Source organism: Ahaetulla prasina, chromosome 3 (assembly GCF_028640845.1).
Source record: "Ahaetulla prasina isolate Xishuangbanna chromosome 3, ASM2864084v1, whole genome shotgun sequence".
Lineage (NCBI taxonomy): Eukaryota > Metazoa > Chordata > Lepidosauria > Squamata > Colubridae > Ahaetulla > Ahaetulla prasina.
In genome coordinates this window covers 203,543,740-203,556,861 of record NC_080541.1, presented here as the reverse complement: position 1 = coordinate 203,556,861, position 13,122 = coordinate 203,543,740, and the positions used below count along the sequence as shown (strand labels likewise).

At 37.6% G+C, this 13,122-nt stretch overlaps 1 protein-coding gene across 1 annotated transcript in view; it reads left to right on the top strand.

Annotated features, from left to right (window-relative positions):
* PREX1 (phosphatidylinositol-3,4,5-trisphosphate dependent Rac exchange factor 1) overlaps window positions 1-12,606 on the top strand; it is a 265,515-nt gene extending 252,909 nt beyond the window's left edge. The window contains exons 33-40 of the mRNA XM_058175593.1: window positions 565-664; window positions 999-1,142; window positions 2,787-2,901; window positions 3,689-3,755; window positions 5,033-5,220; window positions 6,117-6,219; window positions 6,756-6,823; window positions 8,983-12,606. Coding sequence (XP_058031576.1) covers window positions 565-664; window positions 999-1,142; window positions 2,787-2,901; window positions 3,689-3,755; window positions 5,033-5,220; window positions 6,117-6,219; window positions 6,756-6,823; window positions 8,983-9,025 — 828 coding nt within the window. The 3' untranslated portion in view covers window positions 9,026-12,606. The remainder of the gene's footprint in view (window positions 1-564; window positions 665-998; window positions 1,143-2,786; window positions 2,902-3,688; window positions 3,756-5,032; window positions 5,221-6,116; window positions 6,220-6,755; window positions 6,824-8,982) is intronic.
* Window positions 12,607-13,122: the final 516 nt, after the last annotated feature.

Sequence of the window (13,122 nt, the reverse complement as noted above, 5' to 3'; positions counted from 1 at the left end):
ACATATAGCAGCAATTTTCTTGAACGGAAAGTCTTGTTGCTCACAAATTTTTAATATACCTTACAAAAATCCATATGGGAAAGATATGAGACCTGTGTTGGATAATGTGTATTAAATACACGTTACGGTGGACAATGTATGGTAGAGATGCAAGTTCACATTAAAAAAAACCCAGTAAATTTCAGGGAATGAAGGATTTAGATATGGTTTTAGTCATAGTCACAATCAGCCTTTGAAAGGTTTGGGGAAGGCATCTATTCTCCTTTTTATAATTCCAGTATTTATGAAGAGAATGTTTTGTGTACTTACGACTACAATAAAACTCTGGATTTCAATCGTAAGTTACTACAGTCCTAAATTGAGGCACTGTGTGACCAGACTCAATTTTATGACCATTTTTACGACGATTGTTAAACAAAACATATGGTTGTTAGGTGAACCACATGGTTTTAAGCTAATTCAGTCTATTCAATGGATTCACTTTTTTTTTAGTGCATCATAAGTTCAGACTGTCACTTCTTGCAATCTATTCATCTATTTTTATCCTATTTCTTCTGCCCTTAGAAAGAAGAGCGAATCATGCTGGAAGACATCCAGGCCACCCTTTCAGAGCTGGATAAGGTTGCCTTTTATTTCAAACAGCTGGATGAGTGTTTTGTAGCAAGTAAGTTCAGTCACTAGATCCATGGACTCCCTTGAATTTTTCCTGTGACTCTGTGCTTGTTTGAACAGTAAAACAATGCCTTCTGTTGTCTAAGTTCACAGAGATTGGAATTTCAATAGAAGCTGTAAAACCTCTTCTAAGACGTACCTTATGCAACTCTTAATTCAACAGAAGTTGCACATACCTGATTAAGAGCAATGTCATTTCCCACCCCCACCCCCAAAAAAGACAAAAATCTACAAGTGGGTTTCATTCTTGCAGTTTCCTCATGTCGGTTATCTTGTGTTGCTGTTTCCCCTGCAATTTGTGATGCCTTTTTCCTTGATTCCTCCAGATACTCATGTCTTTTATCACGTGGAGGGAAATCGGCAAGTTTTGAAAGTGACCTTATTCCTGGATAGTTACTATTTTTCTAAACTACCTACCCGGTTTCAGAATGGAGGAAGTCTGAAACTACACGCAGTGCTCTTTACAAAAGGTACGAGAAAAATCCTTTTCATTCTTTCATTCATTTATTTATATTGAGCTCCTAACACAGTCGAAATGAAGGTCAAGTTAGTGGATTTTACGTAATCAAATAATTTCACATTTTTAAGCCAAATCAAGGCAGATAGAAAGTAGATACTAGGAAAATATTTTCTACAGATTTAATGGAATGAATGATTGGACTATGGACCCGCTGTTGAAAATTTAAATAATGATCATAGACTCGTTTTTAATTGTATAGGTGCAATATATAATATAATAAGTGTCTACTGTTGACCTCACCCCATTCCTAAGAGGTCTGTAAGGAGCGTGCATAAGAACACCAGCGTGCCTACCGTTCCTGTCCTAATGTTCCCTTTGGTTGTATTCAATTTGTGTGGTTATTTCATGCTTATACTTATATATATTATTGTGTTTGACAAAATAAATAAAAATAAAATAAAAATATTTGCAATATGCACAATGGACGTAGTTCCAACAATTATTTGGAAACTCTGGAATAGGCAGGATAATTTTTGCAGCCATTTTTAGTTTTAAACTCTCTGCACGCTCTCACCAAATGACCAATTTATACACATAGCAGTTTTTCTTAAACCCTCAGAATTGACTGGAAAAAAAATTGGGTACAACCAGGCTGGTGATCCCATAATACTGTTATCATGACATATATATCAATATATCTTCAGGGGAGCAAGAAGGAAGGGGTCTACGACAACTTGCCATGGCCAACTTATCATGACCAACTCACTGCAGCCAATTTGTCACAGGATGAGATTTTCCACTAAGAAAAAGTGGAATAGAATCATCAAAGAAAGGATGCCAAAGGAGGGAAAAATGAAATGTGAATGATAGAAATTAAAATAACCTTTTAACAATTTTAAATAGTTAAATAGAATTGTTGAATTGTCTCACAGCGAGTTGTCCTGTGGCAGGTTGGCCATGGCTGTGGTGAATTGGCCATGATGAGTTGACAATGTTGGCTGCCGCGAATTGTCCAATTCTGAGAAAGAGGTGCATTAGTTAGCTTATTTGTTTATTTATTTTTATGTCAGTGTAAGCTAGAAGAGCCTACTTCCACAGGGGCAAGATATATAAAGAAAAGGATGATAATTTGTTAATAAATTCAGTGTGTTGTTCTTACATTTTTCCAAGACTTCATTTCATCACAATCACACATAGATGCCTGGTTGATCCACAGTGACATCATGTTCATCATGACATCCTCATGTAAATGTTACAAGTGTTGTCATTTGCATTACTTGCATCATGACATAAAGAACTACACAATTCATATCATCATTGAGTTCAACTATGTATGTTAGGATGTCAAGACAAGTTTGAAGTCTTTTCCCCCCACGTCCGCCCTCCCCCACACCAGGAGTAAGCATTCCCTTTTTTTAACCTCACACATCCACTTTTCTTGGCAAGATTAAACAGAATAAGATACATTTACAAGATGAGATGGATAAGTGTTGTTCAATAGTGAGATAGGCAGCATACAAATTTAATCAATAAATAGATCCAAATTAATTCAAAAGGGTTCCTCCATTCTTATTGTAGAATAATGGTAATAATAGATACAAACATATGATAATGATTAAAACTGGCTTTAAACTTTTCATTAAAATATTAACAGACCTTGAAAATCTGGACAGCCAAGTCCTACCAAATGGGTCGCCTCAGGAGGACCTTCAGCATCAAATCAATTCCTATTCTCTTGAGAAGGTGCAACAGTATTATCACAAGCTCAGGTACTATAGCATAAAATAAATCTGACTGTAAATAGTCTTGGCAACCGAATCAAAATTATTCTTAAAAAGTGCATCCCTTTTTGTTACCCTAGTCCTTGGCAGGTCACATTAGTAAAGATAGAAAGCTTTATTGTGCTACTAGAAATTGACTCTTTCAATTGAATTCATACAAATTGGAATTCCTTTCAAGTTTTATTTTGAATGTCAATAATACGTAAGAGAGAAGGAGATCAAAGAAAGAAGGTAATGCAGGGCTGGGATTGGAAATAAACCATCAAAGCTGGTTGCTAGGTTTTGGGATGAGAGTGAAAAGGAACAAGGGAGAAGAAAGGAGTGAGCTCATTCCATAATTTGCATGGGACGCTCATAATTGTGGAAGAATTGGAATTGGAAATCTGTCTAATTTTTACATTGTCATTTTTTTTTGGGGGGGGGGACCATCTAAGTATAGCTAGCCCATGTGTGGCCTGTAGTAATTGTTCCAAAGGTGCTTTTTCAAGAGGCAACTGGATTTTCTTGGGGGTTTTTTGATGATGTTTTGATTCTCATCCAAAAAATTACCATTCTTGGATGAGAATTCTCATTCTTGGATGCAAAGCAAAATGTCTTCAAAGAAAAACAAGAGAGTCCAGTTGCCTCTTGAAAAAGCACCTTTGGGACAATGACCTGGATGAGGGACTCTGGGAGTTGAAATCCACAAGTCTTAAAGGGACCAAGATTGGAGACCCCTGCTTTATAGGAGTGCTTAAAATTACATAATCACAAGCTAATTATTGTTTAATTTCAGGACATTTTACCTGGAACGATCTAACTTGCCTACAGATTCAAACACCACAGCTGTGAAAATTCATCAGGTATAGAAACCTTCTGCCCATGTATTCAGATGTTTGGCAAAGTGGGAACTGGGAGAAGCTGCTACGTCAACTGTTAGGATGAAAGTTGGTGCTTCTAACCTAACAGTCACAATAGGAAAGAGATCAAGCTTAACCTATTCTGTGAAACTGGTCAAACCAGACCTCATTATTAGCTAAAGCAGGATTCCAGAACCTGATTCTTGCTGTATTTGAAAGGTGATTGGATGAAGGAAGCCAGCATAACCAATGCAAAATAGTGAAATAATGTTTTTCCAATTGTTGTTCACTTTTCTTCATACATAAGTGTAGAGATTAAAAGGTGAGTATTGAATGTCAGGAATGTCAAGCTACTGAAGTTCCAAGGTCACTTGTGGCCTAGCTGTTTTTTCTACGGCATGGGTAAAATGTTCTTCCAGTTTTCACTACATAATCCTGATCTGGTTTTCCCTTTGAGGTTGTAGTTAACCCCCATAAAGGAGATTTAGAGATTCCAAACTTTTAAGAATGTAGGCTCCCCCCACCCTTCCCATATCTAAACTCAGCTTTAAAGAATAATTAAGATTGGGACCTTATTGCACAGACAAAGATTCAAATCATTCCCTAAACCATAAATATTAGTTCAGTTCACTATTTTCTCCTATGGCTGCTTTCTCTTCAATTAAATGAGAAGACCTCCAGCATAACTTTCTAGATAGTCTCAATTCTCAATAGGCTAACATCTGTGTTCTAATCCAGAGGTCTCCAACCTTGGCAGCTTTGAGACTGGTGGACTTCAACTCCCAATTCTGGGAATTGAAGTCCACCAGTCTTAAAGTTGCCAAAGTTGGAGACCCCTGTTCTATTCATTTATTTATTTTGTGCCTTTAAGTCAGTTTTGACTCCTGGCAACTGCCTGGATTAGTTCTTGCAGTTTTCATGGCAAGATTTTGGAAGTGATTTGCTATTGCTCTTTCCTAGGACTGAGGGGGGAGGAGGGGAGGAGGGAAAGAGAGAGAGAGAGAGAGAGAGACTGGCCCAAGGTCACCCAGGTGGCTTTGTGCCTAAGGCAGGACTCAAACTCACAGTCTAAAACATGACTGCAACAAACTGCCTTGTATTCTAATTTAGAAACACCTAGAATGGCACAGACTTTTTACTTAGTTGCTAAGCATCACTTGAAGGCACAAACTATTGAAGTAATGCTGAATAGTTATTGTCTTAAGGCATCTCAAGGATATGGCTTTCAGAAAGGAAAGGGACTTAAGTTGTACTGAGACTGGGTTTCTGTGCTTTTGCAGCTTATTCGGCCCATCAATGCAATGCAGGAGCTTTGCAGGTTAATGAAATCTTTCATCGGCACAAAAGGCAATCAGTCTGGGTACTCTAGTAATTATGTAGCAGGGACTGGACTGCTGCCTATATCGTCTGAATTCTGCTACCGTCTTGGAGCCTGCCAGATTGTAATGTGTGGCACCGGGATGCAAAGGTGAGAATTCAGAAAGGAGTGGGATAAAGAATGAAGTGCAAACATTAGCTATATTCAGTGGTGAAATCCAATTTTTTTTACTACTGGTTCTGTGAGCGTGGCTAGGTGGGCATGATGTGGCTTGGTGGGCATGGCAGGGGAAGGATACTGCAAAATCCCCATTCCCTCCCCACTCCTGGGGGAAGGATGGTATTTGCCGGTTCTATGAACTGCTCAAAATTTCCGCTACCGGTTCTCCAGAACCTGTCAGAACCTGCTGGATTTCACCCGTGGCTATATTTCCTAACTGTATCTTCTAAGTTCTTCTTAGACATCAGTCCCATGCCTTTGAATAAACTTGCAGGAGAATGTGGGGGTGCGATGGCTCAGCAGTTAAAGACACTGAGCTTTTCAGTGGAGAGCTGACAGCCCAGGTTCAAGACCCGAGCTCTGTGCAGTGGGATGAGCTCCAGTTACCTGCCCCAGGTCCTGCCCACCTAGCAATTTGAAAGCATGAAAGTTTTTTTTAGCCTGTGTCCCACGCTTGGTCTTTCCATGGTATCCATGGTATTAGGGTTGCATTCCCTAAAGTAGGCAAAAACAAAATAGAATGAGTGGGACCAGGGCAAAGAATTGGTAGGGACTGTAGCAAACCCAAAGATAATGGAATTTAATGGCAATGTGGAGATAATTAAAATTATATAATATTTAATAAATGCATAAATGTAATATTCAATCATTTTACCCCTATAACAATCAAAAAGTATAATTTAGTGCCATGTTTTGAAGGATGCTCTGGGAGGAGTGGGTCCGGTGGTAGCGTACGGGTTATGGATATCCATGGACGAGAGTAAATCAGCTTTTCTGACCAAGTGCTGAATTTCTGAACGCAATGCTCTTTGTTGTTATGCTATTAGGAGCACACTGTGTGTGTCATTGGAACAAGCAGCAATATTGGCTCGAAGTCATGGACTCTTGCCCAAGTGTATTATGCAGGCAACGGACATAATGAGAAAGCAAGTGAGTATTAATGAAGCATTCAATAAGTTATATTAGCAACCATAAATTTCCAAATGGGACACTGAATTTGTATGCACCACACAGAATTTTTATATGCAGAATATCTACATCATTTAATGATATAAGAGGTAATAAAAATGACATGCTTATGATAACTATCTACAAACCTGTCTTGCTTTTAAGCAAGACAGAAAGGTTTTGATTTCCCAGATGTTAGCAAATTTTGCGAAGTGGCACGGAAGCAACATCTGAAAAAACCACAAGTTGCCCATCCTTGGTTTCAAGAGAGAAGTACAGTGTGCAGAATATCCTCATGTACCCACTCAGGACACATGGTATTGTCACTCTCTCACTAGCAGCTGCAAAACATACTGAAGCCTTTCGTCTTAAGCAAGCACAGAAGACTACTCTGCCAACTCCCTCCTTTCCAGAACTGCTTTATGGCTATGAATAGATTTTTCAAAGGGAAATAGTGTATTTCTACTTTGGTGTTCCTCCAGAGCCATACATAACTATTTTTGTATGTTTTTCTTTAGGGACCAAGAGTTGAAATCTCTGCAAAAAACCTGAAAGTGATGGATCAGATGCCGCAATCTGCACCCCGGTAGGTAGCTAGGTTCAATAGCAATAGCACGTAGACTTTTATACCACTCCAATCTGAGTTCCCATTTTACTGACCTCGGAAGGATGGAAGGCTGTATCAATTTTGAGCCAGCCAGGTTTGAACTCCTAGCAGTGAACAGAGTTAGCCTGCAATATTGCATTCTAACTACTGTGCCAACATGGCTCTTCTAAAAAAATCTGAAAAAAACTTTTGGAATGCAAAGTATTGGTGAAAGATCAAATCCCGAGGCACCACTGGGATGATTTAAAAGCCACAATTATTAAATGCAGAAGAAAGGAACATAACATTGGACTATTTGATCAGGGATAATTAATCTGTTTGAAATTATTCACCTGCGGGTAGGACAAGAAGCAATGGGTAAAAACTAATCAAGGAGAGAAGCAACTTGGAACTAAGGACAAATTTCCTGACAGTTAAAACAGTTGATCGGTAGAACAACTTGCCTCCAGAGGTTGTAAATGCTCCAACACTGGAAGTTTTTAAGAGGACGTTGGATAGCCATTTTTCTGAAGTTGTGTAGGGTTTCCTGCCTAGGCAGGGGGTTGGACTGGCGAACCTCCAAGATCCCTTCCAACTCTGTTATTCTATTCTATTCTATTCTATTCTATTCTATTCTATTCTATTCTATTCTATTCTATTCTATTCTATTCTATTCTATTCTATTCTATTCTATTCTAAATGAGTGGTAACTTCTAATGGCTATTTCTGAGCCAGGACTAAACAGATGAAGATTTCTGGATTGCATATATAAATACAAGTTACATTTTAGGAAGGAGAGGGTATTTTGTTTGTAATTTTAAAAGAGGGTGAAAAGTTTTACTGTTTAGTTAATGCTCAGTATGCTGAAGGTTGAAAGTCACTTCTTTATTAGTATCTTTCTTTTTTTCCATTTTTCTTTCTGTCTCTTTTTTAAAACTTTTTCTTTAATCTTTTATTTTAATTTGTATTTATTTTTACCATTCCTATTAAAAAAATTCAATAACATTATTACAAAAGAAAGAAAGAAAAGAAATTGGATTTTTTTTTTAGTACACCACCATAACTAGCAAAACTGAGAAGCTGGCTTGTATTGTCGCTCTGAAGATACTGATAACATTCTCTTATCCCGTGTTTTGTCTGAATTTCTAATATACTTTTCCAGCCTGTTTTGCTATTATCTGTTAGCAAGTTATAGCAGACATTGGCTGTATCTCAAAGGCAAAGTAGTATTTTGCATGCAAAATATAGTTGAAGTAAATATCTATGAAGATTCCCAGTCATCAGGTCATGGTTGTCCCAAAGGTGCTTTTTGAAAAAGGCAACTGGACTTTCTTTGTTTTTCCTTGAAGACGTTTCGCTTCTCATTCCAATAACCTTTTTCAGTTCTGAACTGAACTGAAGAAGCTCCTTTGCTGAGGAGCAAAATGCTTTGAAGGAAAAACAAAGAAAGTTCAGTTGCCTTTGCAAAAAGCACCTTTCGGTACAGTTGAAATCAGAAAAACTTGCTCTTAAGTACTAGGCAGCTGCTGAAACAGTAGAGGACAAAATGATTCAGTGACCTCATCAACATGAATTAGTTTTGCATGTTCATATCACTGAGCATTCCAGAGGGAAAAAAGCATTCAAATGAATCTTTACATTTCATAAGCGAATTAGAGTTTACTTTTAATTATCTATTCCTTTGATGGAAGTAATTTAGCACACCCCTGTCCCAAGCAAAACCTGACTTTTACCCCTGGCATTTGGGGGGGGGCACTTCAATGGAGTCACCTCTTGATTTATTATGGTGTAGGTCGCCAATTTACAGTCTGTGTTTTATGTGTATATATGTTTATCTATTGTGTACATTTTAAAGTGATGCGGTTCTTTTTAGGCTTATAGTTTGCTTTTTGTAGTTGTATACCACCCAAAGTCATGTTGTTGAATTGCACAACCTCATAAGTCCAGTGATAAATAAAACAAATAAGCAGATTGTCTTCAGATATTGTGAGACTGCATCCTAATTCCATGACTGAATGTATGAAAGTTACGGGAGTCTTAAGGTCTGGAGGGCAAGACATTGAGTATGGCTGTTTTAAAACAATTTGGTTTACTTTGGTCTGCCCCATTATCCTTAAGGAGCTTTGTGTAACACCAACCTCTTTGTCACATTTTTACAGAATCTACCAGTTATGTCAACCACCTGCAGATGGAGACTTGTAAGAGGGAAGGAAACAGATTATCTTGGAGTCACAGAAGGGTTCAGCAGACAGCAATTCTGCCTAAGTACTGTCTTATGCTTGTGGTGCTGAGTCCAGAAGACAGGGGACAGTCCCGATTTCTATTTTTTAGGTACTCTAGTGCACTAGGGGCTTCTCCTTCCCCTTGTTTCCTGCGAAATTACGAGAGCAGGCACACTTACTGTTTCTGGGCTCGATGCAGAAGTTCTTCAAAATTAAATCTCCCAGGGGATGGATGGAAGAATCGCCTCTCTCAGGTTGCCTGACATGGAACATTGTGGATTCTGAATTTTGGATGGGCACAGATGATGAAGCAAACCTGCCTGCCATGGTGTTTGGACTACACAGAGTTTCTAGCAAAATGTTGGCCAGTTGCCTTGAAATAAGAGTCTCACAAACACTCACTTGCACTTTGAAATTTTGAATGGCGCACATTCTCTGGTTTGTTCAAAGAATTTTTCACGTCATATTACTATGAACCAAGCTCAACTCTATAAAATACACATTCCATGAGACTTTCTACAAGAAATTCCTTTTAATTTTTACTGTAAAGTTCAGAAGTTAACACATTAAAAAAAACTAATGGTCCATTATGTATTCTGGAAATACAGTTGTATTTTACCAGTGAGAATAACAATGAAGGATTTTTTTAAAAAAAAAAAAGTTGTTACAAAAGAGAAGCAAGACGCAGCTATTTGCTACAATAATTTAAACATATGAAGGTTTTTGAAGTCAGGACAGAAATATACTTATTTATGTGGCATAGAAGATCTGTTTTGGAATATGTTACTATATATGCAAGATTTAAATAAAAAAAAATATTTGTTTCAAAGGGGCCAATAGACTGGTAGATATGTAGTAGTTACTGAAAATATTATTGTGATATTTAAAACTTTGCAGTATTTAAGTAGACTTTAATCAGTTTTTTTTAAAAAAATAGAATACAAGTAGGTTGTAATTTAAAACAAAAATTTGGTTGTGTATATAATGTACTTAATTTTTCCCAATTTTAGAAATGTTTTTAGTTTGATCAGGATGATTACTAGAATGGTAATTTACTTTTAAATTACCATCTGCAATGTATTTTTTTTCTAAAAAGAAAAAAAAAGAAAAAAAAAGCAATCTCAGGCCAGAAATAATGTTTTTGTGGAGTGAGTGCCTTAAATTAATTATCTAAGTTGGTCAAGACTAGGATAAATTAAGAGGAATAAAACTAATACTTGTCTATATCAATAATAATTTAACAGCATAATATGCTGTAAAATGCGTATTTCTGGGTATGCATAGAAATTCCTTAAAGTGATTTATGGTATTTAAGGCATGCAGAAAAGAATTGCGTGGTGGGGGTGGGTGTCTTTGAAGAGGGCATTTAATAAGCTTCAGTGTTTGCTAATAATCAAAACTTTATTTTTATGTGTCACACTGAAAATGGCTCCTCTGCTTCTACTCTGGGTGAGGAAGTTGATGAGGAAGAAACATGCTGTCTTATCTGAATTTATTTGAGATTCTAGTTAAAAGTAGAGTTTCATTTCTGATTGGTGCATAAGACTATCGTTTATTCATATTAGAATAAATAACCGCCATATAATTAAATGGCCAGCAGATGGCAGTCTTAGGCTTCCTAGTGAAAACCACTGTACTACCCCTCCCCTCCCCAAAATGGATTTAAAAAAACCCAAAATCCTTAGTTGAAAAATAACAACATTTAATAGTTGCTTTTAATAAGTGGAATTGAATGGAACTCATTTAAAGTTAGTAAAATTTTCTGGAAGATTTGCTCAGCAAACTTGAGTAACCATCTTAGTCCATGCTGCTTGGGTGCTATAATTGAAATATAACAGTTTATTCTCCCCATTATATACAGTAGCATGGTGAGCATCCAAATATAGGCTAATTTAAAATAGCTTATCCAAGATAGAGATTAATATTTTACATGAGACTTTCTCAGCAAATTGCGTCTAGGTGTACAACCAACGAAGATGCCTGTCTATCCGTGATTGCTGAGCTAGGGAAAAATTAGATTGGAATCTTAAATCTTGTATCAATTAATCTGCATGGCCCAGCATCAATTAATCTGCCTTGTGCCCTTCAGTTTCATTGAGACCATTGTGAAGATTGATTCATGTAACTAATATTGGGGCCTAATTAGAATGTCAAGAATTTTATTGTCGCTCTTGCCTCCCACACACCCCATTGAATGTAAACATCATGCACATATAGCTTCATCTGCCAGACTAATGTACAAGCATGGAACGCCTTATGGGATAGTTAAGGATTCCTTTCAAAGGAACCGGTTGCTTGCTGTTTGCCTAATTCACATCTTTCATCTTCACGTCTACACATTTTGTACTGTTGAGGATATTGTACAATGGCATGTGAGAATTCACCAAGGCGGGGAAAGTAGAACTACATCTCTTGCAATAACATTTGCACATTTGGAGAATGCCTGTAAATCAGAACCAGGTACATATAATGACACCGAAAAGTCACGACCAGTGGTGGGTTTCAAAATTTTTTACTACCGGTTCTGTGGGTATGGCTTGGTGGGCATGGCATGGCTTGGTGGGTGTGCCAGGGGAAGGATACTGTAAAACCTCCATTCCCATCCCACTCCAGGGGAAGGTTAATGCAAAATCCCCATTTCCTCCCGATTAGCTGGGACTTGGGAGGCAGAGAATAGTAGGAGGGCGGGGCCAATCAGAATTTTTACTACTGGTTCTCTGAACTACTCAAAATTTCCGCGACCAGTTCTCCAGAACTGGTCAGAACCTGCTGAAACCCACCTCTGGTCATGAGGCCTTGGGATAAGTTCAGTAGAAGAACAAAAGTGCAGTGTCAGATACCAACTACAGAGAGCATGGTCTAGAGTTGTTTTTGCTACTCCAGCTGAGCTCAGTACGATGTCCTAAATTCAGTCTTCTACATCTAATTCTCCAGATATGCTGGATGTCAGCTCCCAGAATCCTTAGCTGTAGAGCCATGGCCTAGCAATGCCTAAGTAGCTGACATCACACACTTGCTCTGAAGGTGATTAGGCTTGGATAGCATAGTAAGCGCTAGGTGAAATTCTCCTGTGCAATTACATTGAACATCCATTGCATGTTTTCCATGGTTTCCTCCCTTAGAAGCCTGCAACTGACAGTTCTCCATTCACAGCGCTGAAACTAGCTCCTTAGAAGCTCCCTTACTCATCTCCGTCACACACAGTAAAGGAGCAATCACTTCTCTTTATAATAAACTTATATGGGGGTCTTTCTGAAGACATTGGTTTTGCCAATATGGGGAAGTAACAGAACATATTTTTATAGCGATATGTAACTGGCATTTTCAGATGTACTGTATGTATATAAAAAGTACACCGTCCTGGTAAAGTCAGCTCCAGTCGCTTTCTTTCATTTTTTCCTTGCTGTATTACTAATGGTATGTATATGTGTATGTGGTAAGATAAATGAGGTAATACATTTGATGTCTAACCTATTTTGTCCATTCATTGATGATCCATGTGGTTTCTATTGGTGCTGGCTTGTTTGCCTCTCAAATTGGTTTCTCTCATAACTCAATAGAAAACTGATGAATTGAATTTTGCTTTTGTTTTAATTAGTCTCTCAAGCATATATTTTTCTATCATGAAATGACAATTCCCACAGAAAAGTACCTCTTAAAACTATGCTTTATTTTTTAAAAAAGGTGCCATTTCCTGGTTTTATAAATACAATGAGAGAAGATTCTAGTTCCTCTCTGTTCTGCCAAACTTCTTAGCTTCTCTAAGTGGGAAATACATACATATATATTGGGGGGAGGGAAGGCAAATTCATTTGGGAAAATTCAACATAAGCTATCAGTAGTTAAAACGCAGACCTGATGCATTAAATAGCAGCTGTGTTTCATTAATTCTGAGGATCCTTATTGACATAATGAAGAAAATAATATGGAAAACTTGGCTTTTGATTCAGACATTACGTTACTGAGAGTTTGGGTTTCATTTTTAGTGCCCTTTTCCCATTAAATTTGCAAATATCTTCACTAAAAACTGGCAGAGAACTTCATTCAAAAAAGAATGCAGCCCATAATCCAGACCAG